This window comes from Cupressus sempervirens, chromosome 10, assembly GCF_028749045.1.
Source record: "Cupressus sempervirens isolate cs-2001-9-10 chromosome 10, ASM2874904v1, whole genome shotgun sequence".
Taxonomy (NCBI): Eukaryota; Viridiplantae; Streptophyta; class Pinopsida; order Cupressales; family Cupressaceae; genus Cupressus; species Cupressus sempervirens.
Window position 1 is genome coordinate 487,702,128 of NC_143127.1, and position 26,544 is coordinate 487,728,671.

A 26,544-nucleotide genomic window follows, 5' to 3' on the forward strand; every position below is an offset into this window, starting at 1 on the left:
ACAAAGAAAAGTCAATATTCTCTCCACGTGTTCTCAAACTGAAAAATAACTCATAAGTCAAACATAATATCCCAATAAATACGATACTCCACATTATGACATTTGTCATGTCTGATTTTTTATTGCATTTTGAAGTAACAAATGTATTAAATGGTTTATAAACGCCATCAAATAATTTGTCTCACAAAATTATAAATGCAATAAACAACAATATCATAGGAAACTAGGATATTAAAAATTAAACCCCCCCCCACGACAAGTGTGATTAACATGGACTTGAAAAATAATTGAAAATCCCTATCCTAAATCCTCGGATTTCAAAAATTATAAAAACTGACCTAGGGCCATATATATGATCAATTTTTTCTTCCAACTTAATTCATTTTCAATGTTTGCTAAACTAGAAGGTTTGAGAGCCGCTCCTAGGGTTTGAAGGAGATATTAGCAAGCTGCGCATGAAGTTTTGAGTGCATTTCTGATCTTCGTCCGCCATTGGAAAACACATCTGCTTCGTCTGTTGTATCTGTTGTTCCATTTCCCAAGCAGCACCTCAATGAGATTTTCTCACAAAAGTTGCAAAATCATTTATGTTTTTCTGGGCATTTTTTGAACGTATTGAGGCCACCATTGCTGATTATTTCTTGTTTTCATGCTGCTGGAAACGGTGATCTCTCTTTTAATTCTATTTCTTGGACAAATATGAGACTTCAAGGGTTTTAGTGTTTGTGTTTGAAGGTACACCACGAACCATCTTTGGCATGATAATATTGTAGGCACTTCATTTGATCTTGCTTCCAATATTGGAAATCATGTCTAATGTTTTCCTTACTTCCCGTTGTTGGACGCCATGGATACAACCTGACACTTCTTTCTTATTATCATTTTTTTTTTTCTATGATTTTCCTCCTTACTTTTGTCATTGTTTGGGTAAACTTGAGTTCTACAAGCTCTGCAACATGTCTGCATAGCTCCAATGCTTGACGAGTGTTCCCAAAAACTTTTGTAACCTTCCGTGCAACATACTCAACAACCTATTTTTAAACACCTTTGTTAAATTTAGCTAGTTAGAAATTATCTCCTGTAGCTGGAGATAAGAGTATGGACAAAACATAATTTTTGGATTCCCATATGGTTTCCTCATAACTGTTAATACAGTTTTTGTGTTTCCAGTCCCTGTCACCCCATGTATGTAAAGACATCGACCCAGACATTTGCTTTCAACAGCTAGGCTTTCCATCATTAATCTTGTTATCTCAATTATTTCTTTGTTTCTACAAGGCAGTGTTGCCTTTGCACTAGCAGTAGTCCTCTTACTTGGATGTTTGGTCACAAAAGGGGACCATCTAGTGACTTTAATTTTGCCAACTCGTCTTTTTTTTTTGTTGTTCACATTCACTTGATGCTCGTCAAAGAGAGAAGGCAATCTTCAGTCATCACAATCTCCACCTTTGTTGTCCCAATTCCTCACCATCAATGATTGGTTGTTTGATAAGAAGCTCCTGCAAATGATTGCATATTTCAGAAATCATGCTATTTGTCCACATTCTTGTGCCCCCTGTTCGTGCTGTAATTCACACCATTCATTGGTCTCATTGCTTTTTTCATAATCACATGCTAGTAATTCTAAATGACGACTGCTGCAACACCTTTTTGGCACTTACAAGCATCAATGTATTCATTTTTTCACATTTAGGTTATCTCATTTCAATTAGCACTTTGCTGAAATTGATCACAAGGCACACACTTTATATCATTATTTTCTTTGAAATTTCACTGGGAAATTCTAATTCTGCAGCTGATCATACTGTCATTGGATTATACTATGGCTTTTCTGCATTTGCATAGGAGTACAATAGATGAAATCTTATCAAAGCTGACCCCTTTATTTTCTTGAGATGCTTGTACACTGGTAGCTTTAAAAGATGCACTACTTTTCATTAATTCTCTATGATGTACTCTCATTTTCAAGCTGATTTTACTTAAATAGACTTTGTAACTGTTTGGCAAAGAGATATTGTAGCTAACTGTAACATTTCAAACTAATGTAAATCTGTCCCTTAAACAGTTAAAAGATACTATACTCTTTTCCCTCAATGATATAACTTGTTGTAGCCCTCTTTGTTTTAACAATAGAAGGTTTCATAAATGATTACATCCCTTTGACATTCTTATTGCACTTTTAATCAGCTCTGATGATCCAACCTCTTATAAGCACGCTGGGCTCAATAACCATTGTGGAAGCCTACAGTTATATCCGCGTACTTATAAGAAATTGGGTGTTGCACAGGAAACAAACATGTTAGAAAGATAAATCAGGATCTTAGGATTTTTTATGTAAATGCATATGAAGGGCGAAATGGTGAGTTTGTTGGCCATTGCTTAGATCGTTTTGATCCAACTCATCTTTGCACTTGCAAGACTTGGAGAAGGAGCATGGAAAGGCAGGACAGCAGAAACAAGAGCGTGGACAATTAGTAATAGGCCCGTCATTCCAAGCAATGGTTGGCACCTATGAACCCCTTTGCTTTTATGTTCTTTCTTTCTACATTTGTATTTATGTGCAAAATCAGGTTTTGATTTATTTTTCTTTACTGGTCAGTTTCACAGCCTGTGTGGAACATTATGCACATTTAATGAATAAAATTACATTTTTAGAAAAAGTTTATGGTACTTGTTTCAAACTTGCTCTTTATGATGCTTTACATCATAAAATGTAATTTCTAGGCATGGAATACCAAGTGTTTGATAATAAATCATTTCAGTAGTATGGCTTTTTTGTTTGAGTCGAAAGGTCAAATATATAACACACCCCTCAATATTGCCAGATGCCCAAGGATTTCTAGCATACTCAACAAGGATCAAGTATCTCCAATCCTCAGACATCTTAGTCTTAGCATATAAATGAGGTCTCCACAAGAGTGCATCAACAACCACGTTCTAAGTATCTTTATATATGAAAAATCAAAATCATAAGATTGAAGTTTGTGGACCCACTTCTGTTGTCTCTCATTAAGATCTCAACATCCAAGGAAATGTTTCATGCTATTGTGATTGGTTTTAAACTTTTAATACAAAACTTACTGCCAAGTAGATGCTACCTAAATTAGGCCAAGGTATGCATTATGGCCAACATCTCCTTGTTATTAACACTAAAATCTCTCTCATGACCCCTAAGCTTCCTTCTCTCAAAGGCAATAGAATGGCGATCCTAGGAAAGTACAACACCAATGCCATCACCAAAGGCATCACAATGTAACTCAAATGACAGAGAAAAATCTGGCAATGCTAGAAGTGGGCATGATGTCATAATCTACTTTAACTTCTCAAAGCACTCATGTGCCTAGGAGGTCAATTCAAAACCACCCTTATTTGTCAAATCAGTAAGGAGTTGTATGACGAGAGAACCCAACTACAAATCAATGGGAGAAATCACATAGACCAATAAATCCTCTAGTCTGTGTCAGGTTCTTTGGAGTAGGTCAATCAAGTACAGCACTTATCAAGATCCATGCAAACTCCCTTAGCATTAATGATATGACCAAAATAGCTTTGTCATACTCGAAGCACACTTGGACTCCTTGGTATACAAGGAAGCCCTACCCAATATATCCTTAACTATATCAAAATGAGAGATTTGATCATCCCATGTCTTACTGTAGACAAGGATATCATCAAAGAAAACCATAACAAACCCCCTCCTTAAGTGGTTGTGAAAGACTATTCACAGTGGACTAGAATGTAGCAAGAGCATTAGTCAAACTAAAAGGCATGACTAAGAATTCAAAGCAACAATAATAGTATTTGAAAGTTGTCAACTCTAATATGATGATAGCCTGATCTCAAATCAATTTTAGAGTAATATGCACCATGTAGCTTATGTATCATCTCATCAATGCGTGGGATCGAATACCAGTTTTAATGATTCTCTTATTCAGTATTCAATAAACAATGCACATCTTAAGCGTACTATCCTTTTTCTTTAGAAAAAGCACTAATGAAGCAAAAGGGGACATACTCAACCTAATATGTCCCATATCTACCAACTCTTAAATAGTCTTCTCAATCTCGTCTTTCGGGCACATGGAGTGTGTGTAAGGAGTGATCATGATGGGCTTAGTGCCTTCCTCAAGATCAATGATTTTCTCTATGCCTCTATCAAGTGGCATTCGTGTTGGTATATCACTAAAGACTTTAGAGTGTTTAGTTCTAAGTTGCTCTATATCCAAATGGTAGGCTAGTTTCCCTATCTCATCATGAGTAGGTAACAACCTACACTGTGCTACCTACTCTACTCCATCATGCCTGATGAGATGATGTATGTGTCAGAATGAAATCTCTCTCAGATTACCCTCTCACGTGGCCTTGAGAATATGTTTCTTACCATAACTTCAAACTTCATTCCATGTTCTCAAAGCTGAGAGAAAAAGCCTTAATAGTATGTAACCAACTCATACCCAAAACCACATCAATGCCTCCCATGTTAACAACATAGAAATCAGCTTTGAGTTCATAGTTATTCAACTTCATGGGAAGCACAAAAATCATCTTGTTACACGAGTGTGTAACCATCAGCCACCTTAACTCTCATGCCTTCAAACTCTTCAATCTGTATACCCCTTCTGAATACCAGTCGTGAATCCATGAAGTCGTGCCAACAATACAACAACACACTACCTCGCTAAGAGGCCCCGCATCTTGAAGGATCCCTCTTTTATCATGGGAGAGAGATATACTACATTAAGGTTGGAATCATCATCAAACTTTTCAAAATTAACCAACTCTTAAAGTAATTTCTTCCTCATGATCAACCGGCTGCCCCACAAAATCAGAATTATGTTCATCCTCATAAAACGACTCCATAAGTTTGTTTCTAATCTTAGGCTTCATGCGACCCTCATGCTTCTCATCATATGGACCCTAAAATAGAAACATGGTCTTTTCCTCCTTAGATCATTAAGTGTGTCCTAATCTAAAGGGGCTGACATAGGTCTCTTTGAATTTGGATTTTCAACCTTCTTGGGAGCTGTCTTGCTGTCATAAGAGGAAGTAGATTGTTTAGAAGGAAATTTACTTCATGGAGTAGAGATTTCCAAATTTATTTCTTTCTTCAGAGCTTCATGCAAGGTGGGTAGATCAAGTAACTTAATCCAACCCTTGAGAGATTCAATCAAACCCTCTACAAAGAGCATTACATGCCTCCTCTCTAAAATGTCATAAACAATCATTGATATACACTAAAATTCATTGTTAAAGGCCTCAAGTCTACCAATTTGCTTCAATTGAGCTAACTCACTGTAAGCATGCTTTTAGCACACAATTTTTAAACTTTGAAAATTGGCCCCATGGGAAAAATCTCTAAATCATCTTGGTGTTTTGATTGGTTTTTACTACTAATGATTGTTTTGTAGATTGTGACTTGTGAAGAAGGTTCTGAAGAAATGTTGAACCCGAACTTGAACGTCAAGTTCAGAGGTTCAAGTTCAAAGTTCAAAATTGAGTTCATGGATCAGAGTTCAAGTTTGAGTTTACAGAATCAAAGTTTAACCTTCAAGTTCAGAGGTCCACCTTGCCAGGTTGGAAATGTAGATTCAGAGGATCAGTGGCTCAAAGTTCAAAACTGAATTCAAATTCAGTTTCAAGTTTCAAAGTTCAAGTTCAAGAGCATGAATGATCAAATCAAGAGTTCAAGTTCAGAGGTTCAAATTTTGATGGCTCAACATCTACAATTCAAGGATGCAGTTTCAATGTAGAAGTAATGGTTCAAAGGGGTCATATAGTTCAAGTTAGAATCTGGATTCATCAGGGGCCCACCATTAGTAGTTCATGGACTGAAATGCAAAAGCAGAAGCAAAGAGTCAATTTTCAGCTTCACCAATTCAAAAGTGAAAACTTTGAATTCATTAGCATGATTTTAAAGAGTATTGTGCACGCAAGGTATATATCATTTGAACTGTGAACTGCCAATATTAAGCATTCTTAATATAGTCCAATATGTCCCAAATTGGTCTATGCAAAGATGGAAAACACTTACACAGTCCTTGTGGGCTACAAGATCCCCAACATTCAAAAAAAAAATCAAGCATTGCGAGCCGATAGGAAAGTATCAAGATCACCAAAATAGAAGATCTAGTTTTGAGTGGTTATATGTGATTTCTACCATCATCAATAGCACATTTACATCAGATATAGTTATCTAATCACTAGTCATATTGATACCCAACTCTTTCAAGTTATAACGCTCTATTAAGGAAGCTCTTGGATGTATAGTTGAAAGATCCGATATTTCTCTAGAAGAGACCTCTATTCTAAATGAGAGATCGATACTTTCAACAACTCTAAGTCGGCAATATGAGCCTACGACAGATGTGCTAGAAGGTTGATGAGAACTATCAGTGAATCATCTAATTCGTTCCATGAAGCATATATATACAATAGAGAGAATACAAACACAAGCCCAAGTGATACAGAAGTAGATCAAGTGTTTGACATGATGATAGCATCGAGTCGTCGGCCCAGGCTTGTAGGATAAGCAAATTCAAAATTAGAAATTTGAATGGGTTCTTGAGAAAGCCAAAAATGTGGAATCCTAGACAACATAGGTAGCATAAGACATTCATGCCTACACTCATTATACAAAATTGGTGAAATTTACGAAACATGAGTCTCCCACTCCGAGCATATAACACACGCCATGGGTAATGAAAATGATGGTATTAATAGCAAGTGTAATCATCAATGGACTAATTACAATAAAAGCCTCCAGTTGAGTACGCAACGAGCTCTTCCACCATGTAGATGAGAATATGGATACAAGAGATGGGATTCAATGTGTACTTGGTTGATACTCACTTTCATGAAACAAAGGCGATGTGAGGTGCAGTTGCACCAAAGAAATTTGTCGTCTGTAAATATTGTGTAGCCGACAGGTTGATGTCATCAGTAATTGTTATATAGCCGACGGGCCCCTTCGGGAAGGTTCTTGTTATGTAGCCGACGGGCCCCTTCAAGAAGGTTCTTCGGGATGGTATATGTACAACTTTGGATCATTCTTGTAATCATCATTGGAAGCACTATGTAATCTCTTTGGCATATATGCGAATAATAAAAGGAGTACTGCTATGTTACATGCTCTTGTCGGTGCAGTTATCAGTAGTGGAAGTGTGACCAGTTGATGAGACTTGGAGCTGCTACAGGCATGGAGTGTCTGTGTACCAGAGGTGGAAAGATCAACGGAGCAAGTCTTTCGAGAGGGGTGATATGCTTTGAGGCACTTGAGGTAGGTGTTGGACGTAAAGCTGTCTTGGTGGATGCATAGAGAGTTCGGGAGGAGCTGATCATCCAATTGAAGGCAGTACAACGACACTTGGCTCAGGGTACCCAGCAGTTGGAAGCAGAGAAAGCAGCACGGGTGGTTATCAAGGTCAGCTTGTTAAGGAGACAGTATTGCGTTAGTAGAGGCTACAAATGCAACGTGGTTTGGAGACCAGTTTGGTGTAGGCACGGGACGAAAGTGAAAGTGGTGTGACAGAAACAGATCTATTTTGTTGTAGTTAGTCAATTAATGTATTCCATTTTGTTAATTTGTCTCAAATATTTTGTAATTGTCGTCCGGAGACAACTTTTTCTTTTGGGGGGGATAATGTCGTTGGTAAATATTGTGTAGCCGACAGGTTGATGTCGTCAGTAATTGTTATATAGCCGACGGGCCCCTTTGGGAAGGTTCTTCGGGATGGTATATGTACAACTTTGGATCATTGTTGTAATCATCATTAGAAGCACTATGTAATCTCTTCAGCATATATGTGAATAGTAAAAGGATTACTACTGTGTTACATGCTCTTGTCTGTATGCATTAAACTATTTACCCCATACGGTAAACAAAATTCCGATGTGAGATTCATGGATTGAGTGAAGACTTCTGAAGCAACAACTCCAAAGTTTGTGAAACAGGCATGCTACTTTCCATATTTGGACCAAGAATGATCCCTCTTGATAGCAGTGATGGAATTTATTGCATAGTCAATATTCAATGGGAATCTATGATGAGGAGGGTTACGTAGTTGATCATCATCTTTGTCCGGATGTTCTTGGGTTCTAATAAATAGCAGTTACATAACAGATCAAGAAAAAGGGGTTTCTCTCGCTTTCCAGTCGCAAGCCATCGATTGTTGTCAAATAGAGAGAGGTTCTCAGTTGTGAAGAGCATGAGGATTGAGATGCATATAGGTGTGTAAGATGCTTGACCAAATGCATTCCAAGTGCCAATTAGAAGAGATTTGAATGACTTTGATCAAAATTTCATTGGAAGTAGCTTGGGATAGATAGGCTCATAAGTAGACAAGAAGCAAGATAAACCTGAATGCAAGCTAACTAGAATTACCATCAAGCCGAATGAAAAATCTCCATCTCGTGAGATATAAATTCATGATGAGCCCTTTAGAGGGAAGGCTTTGTTAAAATACATGGACCAAGAATTTGCATACGTGCGTTGTAGGCTCCCATGACAGAGGCCCATTATATATAGACAGAGAGGAATTATAGAATCTATTCTTGAGCCTTTCAAAGGGGACATATACATATTTCCCAAATGATGTAATATCCCAATTGTTATCATGGCTTTAGTATGTTGAAATATTATACCTGACAATTTGACAAGGGAGATGAATTTAAAGAAAAGAAAAATCAGTTATGAAAACTGAAAAAGATGGTTGGTAACATAAAGAATTAAATATGCCAAAGGAGACATCCAGGGTTCTTCTTTTCACGGTGGAGGGTCCTGAGGCTGCCACAAGAAGAAGACACATTTTCTGAGTGTCAGTGTAATAGACAGCAGGGGGAAGTCTTAATGTTTTTTTTTTTTTTTGTAAAACTGATTGAAGGGGGGCAGATATGAAATTATCTGTTGGTTATTTTGTCAAATGCTTAAGAATAAAGAGGATTTAGCATATTTGAATCTGTAGGTTCTGGCGTGTGGTTTTCTGATTGAAATATTTCTGTAGGTGATTTCAATCATTCTTAAATATTGTTATGTCCCATATCTTCAAGGTTATGTGTGCATTACAAGTTTGTGGGCTTGATGTTTTCACATTTATAAATGAACATCAAGATCTCTTTTGCCTTTCTGTTTTAGGAAGATTAGATGAGTGATCTGTAGTTCACTTATTTGTTTCTTTCTTATCCCACAAATCTTATAATCACATTCATTTAATGCTTATGAATGAATGTTAGAAAGCCCTTTGTATCTTCAGGTTAAAGATACGCTCTTTTATTCAATTCGTTGTAGATCTTTCTAGGAGGAGTTGTACCTTTGAATTCAGAGGAAGATTTTCAATGCAATGATAATCTATCCAACTATTAGTTTTGGTTGTTCTTCTTTCTAGGTATTTAAGAGTCAATTTATTTCATTATTGCAGAAGGACAAATCTGTTTACTAACACTCACAGAAGTAGGACTCTAGGTCCTTCCCATCAAATCTCTCTTCCATTCTGTCTACAAACTCCTGATATGAAGTGGTTGATCATGGTGTAGAGAAGTTAACCCATGGTACCACCAATCATGGGCTATTCCATCCAAATGCAACAAAGCAAACCAAATAGTGTCTTCTTCAGACATAAGATGCAATGAGAGATATGTGTCAAGCTTGTGAACCCAAGCTCTAGTTGCTACCTTACCACTCCCATCAAGATGAGTCAAAGTCAACTTATCGGTTAACTATTTCAAACGATTGGTTCTATGCCTCAGTCTCGCATCAGGTCTACCTTTGAAATGCTCTCACTTCTAGCTCATAAACCTGCCAAGATTCAATTTTGTTTCACCTCCTGTAATAATGCATCTCACTCTACATATAGAGCCACTAGGTCATCAGCAAAAAGTGTTGCCTCAACCTCAATGCTAACCTCATCCAACTCAGGCGTCAGGAAAGTAGGACACAAATGCTTGTCATGTGTACCTGTAGGATTAGCTTTATAATCATCTCCAGACCTGTGTGTACTCAATGAAATACTCATCTCTCTATTACGAGCACTGGGTAAGGTAATGTGCTGTAAGGTGTCAGAAAGTTGCTGCAGTACATTATATACCTGGTCTCAACCAGCTGCAAGGTTCCTGAGTAATTACCTAGCCTCTCTATCATCATCATTACCTGCATTACCTGCATTTCTGTCACCCATAGTGTAAAACTGAATTCCATGTTCGCCTTCACCTTGTGATGAAGCTCTACCTATGCGGGTATAATGAACCCCTTGAATAAATCTTTGCTGTTGTATGAATGATCCCAGTTCCCTGAATGTCCACAAGAAACTGCTCTAATAACACTACAAAGAGCCTTCGTGGGAATAACTCCAACCATGCTGAAGAAAAGATCTGTTTTGTTTTCAAAGTTTTGCAATTTTTTGTGTTTTGGCAATATATAATTTTTTTTGTTTTTTGAATTATAAACAATTGCAATGCTTTGAAATTCAAATCTATCAATGCAGACTTTGCACAAAAACTCTTCTATTTGCAATTGATGAAATTGAAATATTTACAATGATGTACACATGCATTGAAATGCTAAATAATTTGCAAAGTAAGAAACCTAGAACTGATCTCAGCAACCCAAAGTGCTAAGCAAGATAGGCATATGTGCTAAAAAAACCAACATAGCCACCCTCTAAGGAAAACAGTGCCACAAAGATGCAAACGCGGGCCCAGGAAAAGTGATCGCAGCCAAAGGAAATGCTGTTGTGAGATGTTGAAACTTATCCCTTTTAACTCTGCAATTATCAGTGAGAAGAAATGATGGAAATTCCCCCTCGAAGCATCCACCATTAATCATAGATAAGCTGCTAAGTATGGACGTCGTAGTTGCACTATTCACCAGCATTAAATGCTGATTCACGGTGCTCTAAATTCTGCAAGAATTACCAATGCCTGCAGATCAGTCACTACAAACCCTTGCCACAAATTCACTTTCACCAACAAAGTTATGCAAACAGTAATGATGATCAATTTGACCTTGAGCTGCATTTTTATAATAATCGATCCATACAGCTTCTTCTTCACACATGACTAGTATCTTTCTCATCACACTTTTCTCTTAAAACATAACTCGCTTTTCACTTAAGCATTCTGTTAAATTTGAATTATCATTAATTAAATCCCTCTGGGTGCCATATTGCACTTTACTATTAATGACTTTCAACTTAGGCTTATAATGTTATTTAATTAACTTAAACAATGTCAATTATATCATAGCCCATAATTCATCATGTAATCCACTCAAATGCAGAAGCAATACAGATCACGTATCACGCCCAAGTGTCATGCCAACAATGGAAACTAGCCAATACTAACCTACTGTATATAGTAAGTCAGCCACTAGAGACGCTCAAGTCAAGTTTTTAGCTCACGAGGGTCGCAATGATGAGCTAACATGACCACACCCTTGACACCTACTAAAAAGGGGACATCACAGTAGAAAGCACATTCCAAGCAATAAGCTTCTATAAGAATGAAGTCATGGTAAGCCCTAGAGATGAAAAGCAAAAATTGCCCAAGTTTACCAAAACTGGATCAAAGTATTCTATCGGGCACTAAAGATGTGAAACAATCAAGATGGAAAAATGGACAAGACAATAAAGCAATTTTTCTACAATTTTTCCTAGCCACAAGTACATGTGATAATTGGCTACTATACATAAATTGACCAAACCTCCATTGATACGCAAGACAGATTAAAGGTAGTCTTTAAAGAGGACTTTCAGTTACTTTATGATGATCTTGGAATAATAAAACAAATTTAACATAAATAATTGAAATCCCTACCACAGGGGATGTCCACTGGTGCTATGTATGGAAGCATTTCTAGCCAATGTCCCAGATTTACTCTTTTTATCAAGGACTCTGCATACTGTGTGAATGAAAAAAATGAGAATGTAATCTACAAGCATGTTAACTGTTTCAACAAAATGATATGACAAGAACATGATTTTCAGCATTTCTATTTGTTTATATAAAAATTGAAAACTAAATGATAAGCTAAGATCATGATTCTCTGCATAAGTAGAGTCAATCATGCATGTCAAGAAGTAAAACATGTAATCCAATAAATGCCTATCGATTTACACTTTACCTGAAATGAAAGATCTGTCAAACCTGTGGTGGAGGCAGTAGTTGCATCTGTTACAAGTACCCCGCATAGCTTCCATACAACATAGTCATGTCTGCAACAAAGGGTGTTTCATTAGACTAATGCTTATATATGAAGGTTGAGATGTTCAATTAATATTGATATAAGAAACAAAATGCTTCAAAGCATTCAGTTACATTCTTGAGCTCATTTATCCGAGATTATATCTGAGGTTATGATGGTATTTGGTTTGTATGGCTTATGAAGTAGTTTGATGGTTTCACTTAGCAAAGGATTCCTTGCATCCTCTTAGCACCTAATTTTCATATATGAAAAATGATACAAAATTAGAAACAGACAACATTTTAGAACACATCACCAAAGGTCCTTACCCTCCAAGAAGAAGACTCTTACACTCTGCTACCGCTGCAATATCATTTTTATCCAGCCAGCGTAACTTCGCTAGAATACTGCCTTGGTTTTCCAAAAAATTAAAACAAAATCAGAAAACATAAACATGAAAAGTTTGTTTCAAATATGCAAATTAAATTCCCAATAACTGTGGCCCCAAATATTAGAATGGATACTTCCTACAATAGAATGCATATAATTAAAAAGGAAGCGAAGGGTGTAAGAGTACTGTTTGCAACATTGATTAACTAAATACAACTGCAAGAACAAACTACTAAAATAATGATAAATAAACTGCCAAAAGTTTAGCACGAGGGACTAAGAGCCAAACAAAGGATCTCTGATTGCATATGTCGAAGTGCATCAAATTGGAAAACCAGTGGCACAATGCATCCTTTGTGGTTTGAATTATATTTAAAAATTTATTTTCATCAATTTAAACCAAAGTAATGATCCAGCACCTCAATAAATAGTACATATTGAAGTACCGTGTCCAATGCGTAAGATGTAAAAGTAAGCAGACCAAAATAATTCCACTAAAAATATCATTTACATCAATGCCCATAAGAACTCCTCTTGTTTTAACTACGCAATGTAAATATATTGCATTTCAAAGATCATATATTGAGTATAGTTACTTAAAATTCAAGAAAACAATATTAATAGCTAGATCATTAAGGTTGATATTATGTAGATGAAAACATCAAACAATCTCTGCATTTAAAACTTAATAAGTATATAATGAGATTCAGGCAGTGTTCATCATCAAAAAGCTTAGTTACCACATTCATTCAGTTGCAGTGGAATTCAAAAGTCAATTCACTACAAATTCAAAAGGCAATGCGAATTCTCTGCAAACTTGACATCAGACCAAGGAATTTACAGTAAATTCTCCACACAGGACCCTGCAATTTGGAGATTATTTCATCAACTTTCGAAACAGTCGTGCGAGCCCAGGAAGAATTTTGGTCAAATTTGGAACGAATTTGGCTACAAACATCATTTTGTTGACTTTTCAATAGTCTTTTTTTTTTCTATTTTATGTCTATTCGACCTTCCAAACCTGAAAGCAAGTTACCTATGAAGTGTTTTTCCCATTTTATGTCATTTGTGGAAGGCAATGGTATAGTTCGTGCATTTCAGGCAATTTTACGATGTTTTATTTGGATGTTTCTGGGCATAGATTTCCTAGCGTGGCGCAATAAATTATCTACTCCAGGTGTCACTGTCAGATATTTTCAGTGTTGAAACTCATTGCAAGTTGATTTTGCTCCCATCTTTCAAGCTTGGACAAGTAACTGTGAATTTATTGTGATCCTTGCTGAAGCATATCACCCCCAATTTTTTGGGTGTTTTAAGTCTGCAAATCTCAGTAAATTTAAGTTGTCCTTATGGTGTAGCCTTTATCTGGGACATAACAGAGATAAATAACAAATAGTAAGGTTTTGTTTATGGTCATCGTTGTTTGTTGTTTGTTTGTTTATTATCTTATCTTATCTACAAAATGAAATGAGCTCTCTAAGTTCAGTTATATTTTCTTTTATCAGTTATTTTTGCTTTGTGTGTTGGTTGTAGATTCATAGAATGGTAAGTATTTCTAGCACCAAAACCTCAACTTGAAAACAGACAGATACCCTCCACTGTGGAAATGTATAGAAATGTTTCAACCAATGTCAAGTGGAAGATGTTTTTGTGGATTTGCAGCCATTGCAATGAGGGATTTAGTAGCTCTTATAGTAGAGTGAAATTACATTTATGCTTTATTCCTCAAAAAGACATTAGATTTTGTAAAAGGGAACCAAGAATTAATGGGGTACTATCTAAAACCCTTCTTCCAAACCACATTATGAACAAACATATTCATGAGCAAAAATTAGGAGATGAAGCAACTGAGAATGCTCATTCTCATCCTTTGCAAAACTCAAAAAATAAAACAAAATCATCGTCTACAGCTTCAATTTCCACTCCCACTGAACCCATGACGGCCATCTATTGTTGTGTGCTCCTCAAGAAACAGTGACAAATAAGAGAGCAAAGGGGCCCTTGGAAATATCATTTCAGAAAGAAGCTAGAGAAATTGTTGATGGAGACATAGCGAGATGCATACATGCAAATGAGTTGTCATTTAATGTTATCCACTCACCATATTGGCAAAAATTAGTGAGATCAATTAGTGAAGCTCCAAAGGGGTTCAAGGGCCCATGTTATGAGAAGGTGTGCACTAGTTTATTGGACAAAGAGGTGATCCATGTAGACACTCTCATGCAGCCCATCAAGGGTTCATGGATAGAAACAGGTGTGACCGTAGTATCCGATGTATAGCAAGATGAGATAAATCATCCTTAAGTCAATGTTATTGCAATGTCCACATGAGGTTCATTGTTTCTGAAAGTTATGGATTGTGAAGGAAGGTGAAGGATAGTCCTTTCATTGCAAACATTCTCGTCCAATCCATTGAGAAAGTTGACCCTCAAAATGTTGTTCACAAAATAACCAACAATGCCAAGAATTGTAGTGTTGTCATGTTATTGGTTCAGGAGCGCTTCGAACCCATTTTTTTGGACACATTGTGTTGTCCATTCACTCAACCTAATGCAGCAAAAAAATTGGCACTAAAATTTAGGGGATCAAAAAAATGTATGAAGATGCACAAGAGATTCAATTGTTTGTCAAAAAACACCATATGATGCAATCCATATTTAGACAATTCTTGAAAATAGAGCTCTTGAAGGTAAGTTAAATAAGAAAAAATTTAAATATGTTTAGAAATATAGTCACTTTAGTTTAGTAAAAAACTTTCTATGTTTTTTAATATTGATTTTGATTTATTAGTGTTTTGATTTTAACATAGGTTGTTGAGACCCACTTTGCCTCCAAGACGATTGGTTTGAGATGCCTTGTAAAAGTTGACGAGGCATTCCCTAGAATGGTAATCAATGCTAGTTAGAGCATATGGAGGCAATTTAATAGTACGAGAGCAGCTTTTGTTAAGCCAATGATATTAGGTGACTTTTAGTGGGATTGTGTTGAGTACTTCTTAAGGTTGAATGAGCCTATATTAAGCATGATCCGATACAGTGACATGGATAGACCTAGCTTGTGTGAGGTATATGATGGCATAGACTCCATGATTGAGGATATCAAAAGATCATAAATGTGAAAGAGCAAAATCCTAAACTAAAGTTCTTCAAGGAATACAGATAATCATGGTAAGGAGATGGAATAAAATGACTACTCCTTTACATCTCCTTGCCTATGTATTGAGCTCTTCTATAGTAAAACAGCCCTCAAGGAGAGTACCACTAGAGTTGCTCCATAAGAGATCCTGAAGTGGCTCATGGGTACAAGGCAACCCTTCCAAGAATCTTTCCCGATCAAATATAACCTACAGTGAGGTCTGAATTCATGAGTTTTGCACCAATGATTGTTGAGGCTCTTGCTCTAAGAACAATGTTGATGCTCATAAATGGTGGTACTTCCATTGAAAAATGTACCAGCAACTACTACCCATTGCCATGAACATATTATCTCAAGTATATTCTTAACTCTTAAGATTCTAATTTTTAATTTCTTGCCAATAAATATTGAATTTATATTTCCTCTAATTTCAAAATTGAGATTTTCTATAGGTTTCTAGTTCATCATCATCTGAGAGAAAATGGAGCACATACTTCCATCCAATCAATAAAATGCAATAGACTAAATTTCAAGAAGGTCGGTAACTAGATCTTTGTGCATTCAAGCTTGAGGCTCATAACATACAAAGATAATACTTACAACAAAGAGGAGGGAAAGAATAGGGATGTTGAACAAGAGTGTGGAGTTGGAAGATTTGATTGCGCACTTTGATGCACTTGCACTTGATGATGATGATCACGAGCTACCTAATGATGTTGAGGCTAAGCCTGACATTGCTAATACCAATGTTAGGGCCACTTTGTTGTGCTTCAAATCTACAACAGAAGAATGGTGATGATTTCTTTGATGGTCTATTATGATACTTGATTACTGATGACTAATTAGTAATGTTGACATTATTGTTTTTAAAATTTTGAACCAAAACATTGATATGGTGGAGTATTTTGGCATTTGGTTATGTTATTTAAACTAAAACATTATTAAATGTGATGGTGCATTCTGCTATGTTGCTCTAATATTAGCACAGTGGTGTATGAACTTATTTGTTGCTACATATATATAAATATATACTTTTTTTATTAAAAACAAATAAAGAAAAATCAGTGTTACACAGGGACACGTCCCCTATGGTTTTGTGCTCGTACCCATACTGGGGACAAAACGGAGACGCAGGGACAGATTTTGGTCGTCCCCTAAGTCATTTCCTTTTTGGCAAATTCGAAAACGGCCAATTTTTTTTGGGAGGAAACTTGGGCATGGCCAGCAGTACCGGAGATGGTAAAGGCAAAACACTCCCAAAATATCATTTTCTTCTAATTTTTGTTGTCCGCACAACCCCTATGTTTACCGCATAGGTTAATCAAGAAATGCACACAGATAATGAACACGAACAGCAGTACTCCTTTATTCGCATGTGCCAACAAATTACAGAACTGGTGATGAGATCCTTTACAATGACCCAAGAGGGTGTATAAATACTTTCTGCCGAACCTTCCAGAAGAGGTTCGTCGGCTACAAAACAATCCTAAGCTACCTGTCGGCTACAAAATCTTTACCGACGACAACATCCTATAGGCTACAGTTTCTACCGACGACATCATCCCCCCCAAAAGAAGAAAGTTGTCTTCGGACGACAACTACAACATATCCAGGATAGATTAACAAAACAGAATACACTAATTGGTCTCCAAAATGTGTTGCATCTGTAGCCTCTGTGAACACCATACCGTCTCCTTAATCAAGCTAACCTTGATAGCCACCCGTGCTGCTTTCTCTGCCTCCAACTGTTGGGTACCCTGAGTCAAGCGTCGCTGCACTGCCTTCAACTGGATGATCAACTCCTCCCGAGCTCTCTATACATCCACCAAGACAGCCTCATGTCCAACACCCACTCCAAGTGCCTCTGGTACACAAACACTCCATGCCTGCAGCAGCTCCAGGTCTCATCAACTGGTCACACTTCCCACGACTGATATCCACAACCAAATTAGCACCCCAAAACCCACACAGAACTGTATGGAACAAACCATTTTTGTGATTTTCTTCCGATTCCACACTCTTTCTGGCAACCACTGATGCTTCCCCTTCCCTTTGACATCATCCGTTACTCATTCCAAACAATTTGAATCTGACTTTTTTTTTTTTAAAACCTCCCATCACCCTTCTTCTACGTCTACCGGTGTACTGCAATCTTCCTGTGGGTCACCTTCTGCGGCAAAAGGACCTTCTGAACTATTTCACCCATGCACCACCTTCACGACAAAGGTGTCCGCGGACTCGTGTCCGTAGGACACTTTGTGTCCGCGGCCATGTGACCGCGAGACACTCAATGTCCATGGGACACCCTGCCCGCAGGACACTTAGTGTCCATGGGATACCCAACCCACAAGACACTCGGTGTCCACGGGCGGTGTCCGCGGGATACCCTGTCTGTGAGACACTCGGTGTCCACGGGCGGTGTCTGCAAGACACCCTATCCGCAAGATACTCAGTGTCCGCGGCCAATGCCCGCAGGATACCAAGTCCGCGGGACCACTTCTTCTTGGCAAAACTTTCTTTTCAAACACCTGCATGATCATATCCGCCAGCAGAACGTAATCATACGCTTGAGTTATCCCCATAGCCTGTCTTTTCAAAGTGCATTGAACCACAGATCGCTTCTCCTAGAGTTTGTTCAGATTATACAATCTTTCCCTCAGGCTTTCCATGTCGCATACCATGAATTTCGTTGGCTACCATTCCTTGCCGTCAATAGCTATATTCTTGATTTGAAAACCTTCACTCTGTACCGCTGAAGCTTTTATTAAACCCTTCCTCTTAGTTTCCTGTACAGATCGTATGATGTGTTTTCCTTGTTGTCAGCACCTTTCTACTACATTCGTGGTGCGTTGTAACCCTTTCTCTCCACACGGTTTGTTCACTGTGTTCCGGACGGTAGAATTTTTTCTTTTTCTGGGTTTGTATTGTATGTCCTTCCCTTCTTCAACCGTAACCTCCTTTGCTTCATCCGCTTCTCTGTATTCCTTCATACACTCATTTTCCTCTTTTTTCTCACCTTTGTCAACCCTTAGAATATTACAACTCAAAAAGAGTTCGTAGTCTTCTATTTGCCAGTGGTAAAGACCATTGACAGAATCCATTTCGTCATCTATTGATCCTCCTTCCAACCGCAGGACTCCCTCCTGATCTGGTTACATACAGTGCCTCCCTTCATCTTCTGCTTCAGAATCTGAGGACAAAGCTTCTTCCCCCACCATCTGGGTGTGCAAATCAATGACAAATTTCCTCCCTTTGCTTTCAAATGATAGTGTTTTTCTTCCAGTCATGTTTAACGCTAGCTTGAATAAGCCATCCGCGGCCCAGAATGGCGTCGTATCCTTTTCTCTTCAACGGGATCAAGACAAAGTCAAGCAGGAATGGTTGTGTGCCAATCGTCACTGGTTGTGCCATCAGAACGCCAAGAGGTTTAATGCCCTATTGGTCCGCTATCAACAACTGGAATGTAGGTGGCCACAGCGTCAGTTGTCCTAGCTTCCTCCAAGTCTCCTCGGGTAAGACATTTACGCCGAACCCTCCATCGACTATTGTCTATGAGAACATGTCCGAAGATCCCCATCTCAACGACCGTCGGATGCCGTCTGGATGTGAGGGCTAGCAACATTTGGTCTTCTCCGCCTGCAGCAATTTCTTTCCCTCTACCTTGTTCTCATGGTATCCTCTGAGCTGGCGCAATATTTGTGAGAGCGGATCGGAGCTGGGGCATTGTAAGAAGCAAATCATTTATCTTGATAGGTATCTCCGATTGCAGAATTTTTCGTACAATGTTTTGTTCCGCGGAATTCCTTGCCAAGGTGTCAGTGATGTCTTTCAACTGAGATGTTTCCGCCACCGATGCCTTTCCAATCTCCACCCACGCTTCTCCAAATTTCCTCTTTTCCTTTGTTGGGTCCCGGTACTGTTTTGCTTGCCTTTGCGTAATCGCCAAAACCTCTTCTTCAGCTGTCTCGACAGTGATCAAGTTGACTCCAGACTTTGGACATTTGGCATCGTCATGGTTGCTAGGTCCGCACCATCTGCATAATAATTTCGGTGTGTTTGCCATTGTACAATCTCGCGCAAAATGACCCCACAAATTACATGTTCAGCATTGAACGATTGGCCATCCATTCGCATCATACTAAATTCGACTCCTCCGGCCATTATTATTGTTATTGTTCGTATTGTTATTGTTGTTTTGCCCTCTGCTATTATTCCTGTATCCTCCCGATGTGGCACCTGCATTATTGGTGTTTCCACTACTGCTTGACAGGGACGCCTCCTGTGTAAGAAGTACCTGCGGAGATCTGTTGTGAGATTTTCACACCATCGCCCCAAAATTTTTGGGGACCCCCTTTTTTCTAATCACCTTGGCAAATTTTTGGATTGCCCAAATTTTTTTGAGTTTTGAAAATTTCACGCCTTGGCACCTTCAGGACAAATATGGGGAGGCTTAGCTTACTTTCACCCAGTCTTCTTAACTTGATTTTCCAGAGCTATCAATTTTGCCCTTAGGCCAAATAATTTTCTAAGTTAAAAACAACACTTGGCAGGATAAAGTTGTGAATTTTGTACTTAGACGTTTTCTTTTGAAAATTTGGTTTTAACTCTGTAAATTTGGATAATTTTCAAAAGAGAAATTTTTTAGACTAAAGTTTTTGGAAAATCTCATATTTTTCTTTGGTGAAATTTTTTTAATTTTGTCGAAATGAGGAAAAATGCAAAAAATCGATTTTTGGTTCTAAATGCAATTTTAATTTTTTAATTTTTAGCTTGGCAAAATCGATTTGGTAGAAAATTGCAAAAAATTGGCTTTAATTGGATTAATTGCCTTGAAAACTTTAAGTTTTTAATGAATTTAGTAATTTAATATTGGAAAAATGACTTTTGGTTAGCCAAAATACAATTTTAATGATGTATTAATTACTAAATCCTCATTAAATGGAAATATTTAACACCCTCAAGGCCATTTAATTTTGTTTTGCGATTGGAGCTAATTGGTAAATTTAGAAGTGCAATTTTCTTTTAGCAAAATTAATTTTTTTAAGCTAAGTATTTAATTGTGGGCCTTAACTTGAATTTAATTTTTGTTTTTTGTTTTCTCCTAGACCATGTAGGCCAGCTTTATGGAGAAAGAAAATTGGCTATAAAAGGAGTCTCCTCCCCATCTCATTTTCACAAATCATTTCTTCCTCTCCATGTGGGCGAATTTTGTGGAGGAGCAGATTTTTTCCAGACTTGGGTGAATTTTGTGGAGGCGAATTTAGTGGAAGGCAGTTTTTTGCATGCTTGGGCAATTTTTGCTTGCATTTCTTCATTTTCAGACCTTGGCGATTTTTTTGTGGGCAAAATTCTTGCATATTTTGGTGGTTTTTTCCTCCATTTGTGGGCTGCGATTTGTGCCCTAGGTAGATTTGTGGGCAGATTTCAGACTTCATGCTTGGGCAAATTTGAGACAAAGGCAAAATTTTCCATCTTTGGCATTTTATTGAGGCAGATCTGATTCTGATTTTTGAGCAATTCATGGTGAAGGTCTGATTTTTTCCTACTTAGGACTGCATTTTTTATATCAGATTTTGGCAATTTTGTTGGGAGAAGAGATACATATGAAAATTTGATTTTTGCATAAAAGGCAAGTGTTGCATAGTTTTAGGAGTGTAAATTTCTAATTTGCAAAGGGGTTTGAACTTCTTGAAAGTCATATCCTAGGTTCTGAAAAGTTGCTGTAAGTTTATCGGTTAAGGTGAATTTTCATCATCTAGAGTTGCAAGGAGTGCTTAAGCTGATATATCCATCTTTCGTTCTAGGCTAAGGATTGCTCCACTTGGTTCTTCTTGCCTTTTGGTCCACCACTCTACCATCCTGTAATAGGGCGACAAGCATGGAGGATGATAGTGCAAGTAAGAATCCCAAGCAGGCGAACACTAAGAAAGACAAAGAGGATATAACGCCCAATACTTCCTTCTTCTCGAAAATGAAGAGAATAATTGACACCAATATCTGTACAGTGGACATGATACGGATGAGGGACAGATTGAAGGAAGGACAATTCCCCTTGGCAAAAAGGATTTACAAGAGTGGAATTGTACACACAACGGCCTTTCCTCCCACATTGCCTTGTCAAGAATTGATTATGGAATGTGCATCCAGATTTGATCTAAACAGTAATTCCATCATTTTTGATGGAGGGAAGAGAGTGTTGGCCAACATTGGCGAACAAGCGATTGAAGAAACATTTAACATTCCCCAATACAAGGGTATGACAATTGTAATGATGGATCAAGCAACTAAGCCATTTCAAGATAACCAAGGGGCCTATTACACTCATCTAAAGCAGAATTGGATACGCAAGGGAAGGAAAGGAGTTAACAGATCATCGAGGCTTAAAATGGCACTTGATTTTGAGAATATTAGAGAAAAGGATGTCAATGAAACAGATTTTGGATCGAGGTTGGATGAGTTGGGAAAGATTGCCATCAGGAAAAAGCATTTGGGCACCCTTTCCTCTCTCAGCGCTTTTATTGGATTTGCAAAGGAATATGAGAAGGATCATAAAAAAATACTACAAGCAACGAACAGCGTGGCAAAGACAACGGAACTCAAGGCGAAGCACACACCTTGTCCTCCTATGGAAGAAGTTAATGAAAGGCTAGCTAAGTTCATTGCCTTAGCTAAGAAAATGAAAGAAAAGGGAAGATTTATATTAGAAGATCATTTGATGTAAGCCCAAGTGGCAATTTCCCTTTCTTCTAAAATAGGACAAGTGTCTATTTTTGATTGGCCACCATTTTGGTGCGTTCTCATTGGTTGCCACTTTTTGCACTTTTTTCATTAGTCCATTGATGAGGTGGCGGCTTCTCATTGGCCAATGGGGTGGCAACCCTAATTAGGGTTTTGAGGATCTAATCTGGATCGTTGATCTTGTTTTAATCTCCACCATCCGTTGTATTTTTGGCCCCTATAAAAGGCCATTTGCTCTCATTTGTAAAGGGTCACCCCTAATTAGGGTTTTGAGGATCTAATCTGGATCGTTGATCTTGTTTTAATCTCCACCATCCGTTGTATTTTTGGCCCCTATAAAAGGCCATTTGCTCTCATTTGTAAAGGGTCAGAGAAATTGTTGCAAAGATAATACCAAAATTGCTCTCTTTTTCATTATTGCGATTTGCATGTTGATTAAGAACATTGGGTATTATTGCATGTTTTCTACTTCCACTTAGTTAGATTTCATTTCAAGTTGTTAAAGTTGGTTTCATTTCAAGTTGCTAAGTAGGAGTGAAGTAGACGGATAGTTGTATGGTAGCATTGGTAAATGTTTGATAGGGATCAATACTAGGCCACTAGCATCCTAGCGGCTGGTTGGGAAGCTTTGTGTGGTAAGCTAGTTTATTATTCCTTTGAATCATTGCACCTGTGGAAGTGAGGCCGTTGGTCAGCTCTCATTAGGTTCGATCCCCGTCCATTTGCTAACCTTCCATTCATAGGAGTAGGAGTAGAATAGTAAGTAGTTGGGTAGTCGAAGCTTAGAGAAGCAAGTTAGAGGAGTAAGTTAAGTATTAGAACACATCCATTCACCTTCCACAACCATCATTTTCCCATCAACATCATCACTGTCAGACACATCTTCCATCACCACCACCATCAACATTATCTGCCTCCGCATATTTCACAAACTAAGTCGTCATCTCCATCATTCCACCAAAGTCCAAGTCATCCTTCAATGAATAGCGTAAGGCCGCCTACGTGATTACCAGCAAATCACATCAATAAAACTGAGCGAGTATCCAATGGTGTAAGGAACATTGGAGCTATTGCTTATATCTTCATAGGTAATAACTTTTCAAGAGAGGAGTTGCATGTTTGATATCCCCTATTGAATATTCAAATCCTAATATGTTATGTAAGTGATACAAAACTCGCATCATCAAGATCCTCTTGTCTTCATGTTAAAGGGACATTCCTTGGTTGAATGGCCCATGATTTGACAAATGTCGCAGAATTGGTTCTTTGGACAAGATCCTTTAGTATGACCGTCGGCCTTACACTCCGTGCACCACAACTCACTACCCTTCATCTCCTTCTGCATAGTTTTAACTCCTTCATCATACGGATCATGTCTTTCTATAGGGCGCGGACCTTCTTGCTACTACCTTCATCGTCACTGCTATCTTTTGCGGAAGGCTCATCATCATCAGAATCAGATGAGCTAGTCTTCTTCTTCTTCTTTGTCTTTTGCTCACTTTCGAGGTTCAATGCTCTATTATAGGCTTCCGTGTATGACGACGGCGGCACAATTTTCATTTTCTTCCGCAGGTTTGGGCGTAGGCCTTCCACGAACCACCTTTTCTGAAGTCCGTCCGCCGGCTTATTTTCCATTTTGTTTATCAAATCTTTCAATTTCCTGGCGTAGACGTGGACAATTTCGTTCTTCCCTTGCTTAGTATTGAAGATCTCTGCTACAATTTCATTATCGTCACTCAACAGTTGAAATTCGACCAGAAACTCCTTTTTAATGTTATTCCAACTATCGAGCTTCTACGGATCTGTACTAATAAACCAGTCAATTGCCACGCCCCGTAGGGTGGCCGAAAATTGCCTCATCCAGTCGTCTTCATCAGTTATCCCATTTGCCCTCCAAATCGTTTCACATTTTTGCAATGTCGAATGGGATCGGTCGTACCATCATCGAACTTCGGCAGTTTCTCTTTTGGTCCCGCCATCATGATTGATTTTTGTAAACCGACGTTGCTCGGTCCTGCAACACTGGCGTTGTTCACTCCCACATCGTGGCTTTGCACTCCCACACCAGCGATCTACAATCCCACACCAACGGACTGTTCTCCCACATCGACGATCTGCACTCCCACACCGGCAGTCTGCACTCCCACATCAATGGACTATACTCCCACACCGGTAGTCTCAACAGCTGCAAACCTTGGTGAAGAAGGGTCTTCTGAAGTTGTCCCCTGCGGAAGTATATCCCGGACGAAGAGTTCACTCCACGCTCTTGCTCCATTGACACTTCGAGCCGTGCGAGTCGATGCTCTTCCATCTCGATTCTTTTCCCTCAGCGAACACAAATTCAAAAACTCCTCCCGTGCTTCTTCCACCAATTCCACCCGCTGCCTAGTTTCCTCCTATAATTCTTCCGTGCTCCGGTTTCCGTCGGCAATCTTCTGGAATCTCCTTCGGCGTTTGGCTTGCTGTGCCAGAATTAAATGTTCTTGCGCAGTATGGATTCCATCTTTTCCCTTTGCCTTATTTCGATCCTTGTTAAGCTGATTTAGCATTAATCTTCATTCCTCCCACCTTCCAGGTTCATACGGCAACAGCGCCAAATGTTTACCACATAGGTTAATCAAGAAATGCACACAGATAATGAACACGAACAGCAGTACTCCTTTATTCACATGTGCCAACAGATTACAGAACTAGTGATGAGATCCTTTACAATGACCCAAGAGGGTGTATAAATACTTTCCACCGAACCTTCCAGAAGAGGTCTGTCGGCTACAAAACAATCCTAATCTACCCGTTAGCCCATCGGCTACAAAATCTTTACCGATGACAACATCCTGTAGGCTACAGTTTCTACCGACGACACCCTAGTCGTCTTGTTTACCGTATCGATTAATAAAGCAACGCACACAGGAAATAGACACGAACACCGAACAGCAAACAGCAGAACTCTTATTATTATTCGCATATACCAACAGTACATCATGCTTTTCTCATAAGATATCCTCATTACAATGCTTTCCGAAGGGGTTATAAATACTTTCCGAAGAACTTTCCCGAAGGAGTCCGTCGGCCACATACATGTCGTTAATAAAAACCTTTCCGAAGGGATCCGTCGGCTAATACACAATTTCCTTCCTGAAGGGACCCGTCGGCTGATACACAATTTTCTTCCCGAAGGGACCCGTCGGCCGATACACAATTTCCTTCCTGAAGAGACCCGTCGGCCGATACACAATTTCTACCGACGACACGTCTTAAACACAAAAAAAATATGCAACCCATATTTGATCCATTAAAACACTAACTCTTCTACTCATTTTTACATTTGACATACTTGCTAAGAGGAAGAAAAACAACATAAGAGCAATAGCAACAATGAGGAAAGATTGCATTTAGTATTTACTAACTATTTTAGTTGGACTTCTCTTTATTTCTGTAAAAATCCCTGCTGGTCATCAACTAATAAACACCGAAATTTTCTTAACAATTCAATGTTTCAGATTTCGTCAAACACTTGGCAGGCTCCACAATTATCATTGAATATATGAATTTTATTTATTTTTAAATTTTGAAACCAAACCAAAGAATGCAATTAGTGCTTACAATACCCAATTCAATTTGTTCACAAGAAATTCTCATAGAGGAATGCCAATGTTTTGATAATATTTTTGGAATGACAAGGGGTTCCACATTTAACTTCAGAATTCTATGAGTTTTATTGACCAATGAAAAATGGCTAAGTTTAACAATATGTGCATAAACTGAGTTCAATTTTCAATAATAATGGAACCTGGTTATTAATCGCATGAGATAGCTTGGCGACTCCAAATGGACTTTCAACCACATTGGCCTAGAAAAGATGAAATCAGCACAATACCAAATCGTAGTCTTCAAAATGCCACAGCTGCTTGCCAAACTATTAGCTGCCCACTCCAAACAATATACACTAGGTCTATGATAAATCTCAAGGCACATACACAAAATTGCAGACCAAAGATTTCAGTTGCAAGCCTTCTATGGCAGATCACAGGTACAATATAACCACACGCAAGCCCTCCAAATGTCTTCTCAAACTCAAACGCCACCTCCAAACAAGATCACTATTTCAA

At 38.3% G+C, this 26,544-nt stretch overlaps 1 protein-coding gene across 3 annotated transcripts in view; it reads right to left on the reverse strand.

The window, feature by feature from the left end:
* The window catches only part of LOC149534793 (uncharacterized), a 318,498-nt gene that overhangs the window by 197,938 nt on the left and 94,016 nt on the right, over window positions 1-26,544 (reverse strand). For all 3 annotated transcript variants that reach the window (XM_089805050.1, XM_089805051.1, XM_089805052.1), the window contains exons 5-7: window positions 12,502-12,579; window positions 12,113-12,203; window positions 11,806-11,890 (exon numbers count right to left, since the gene is read on the reverse strand). In XM_089805050.1, the coding sequence (XP_089661176.1) occupies window positions 11,806-11,890; window positions 12,113-12,203; window positions 12,502-12,579 (254 nt within the window). The remainder of the gene's footprint in view (window positions 1-11,805; window positions 11,891-12,112; window positions 12,204-12,501; window positions 12,580-26,544) is intronic.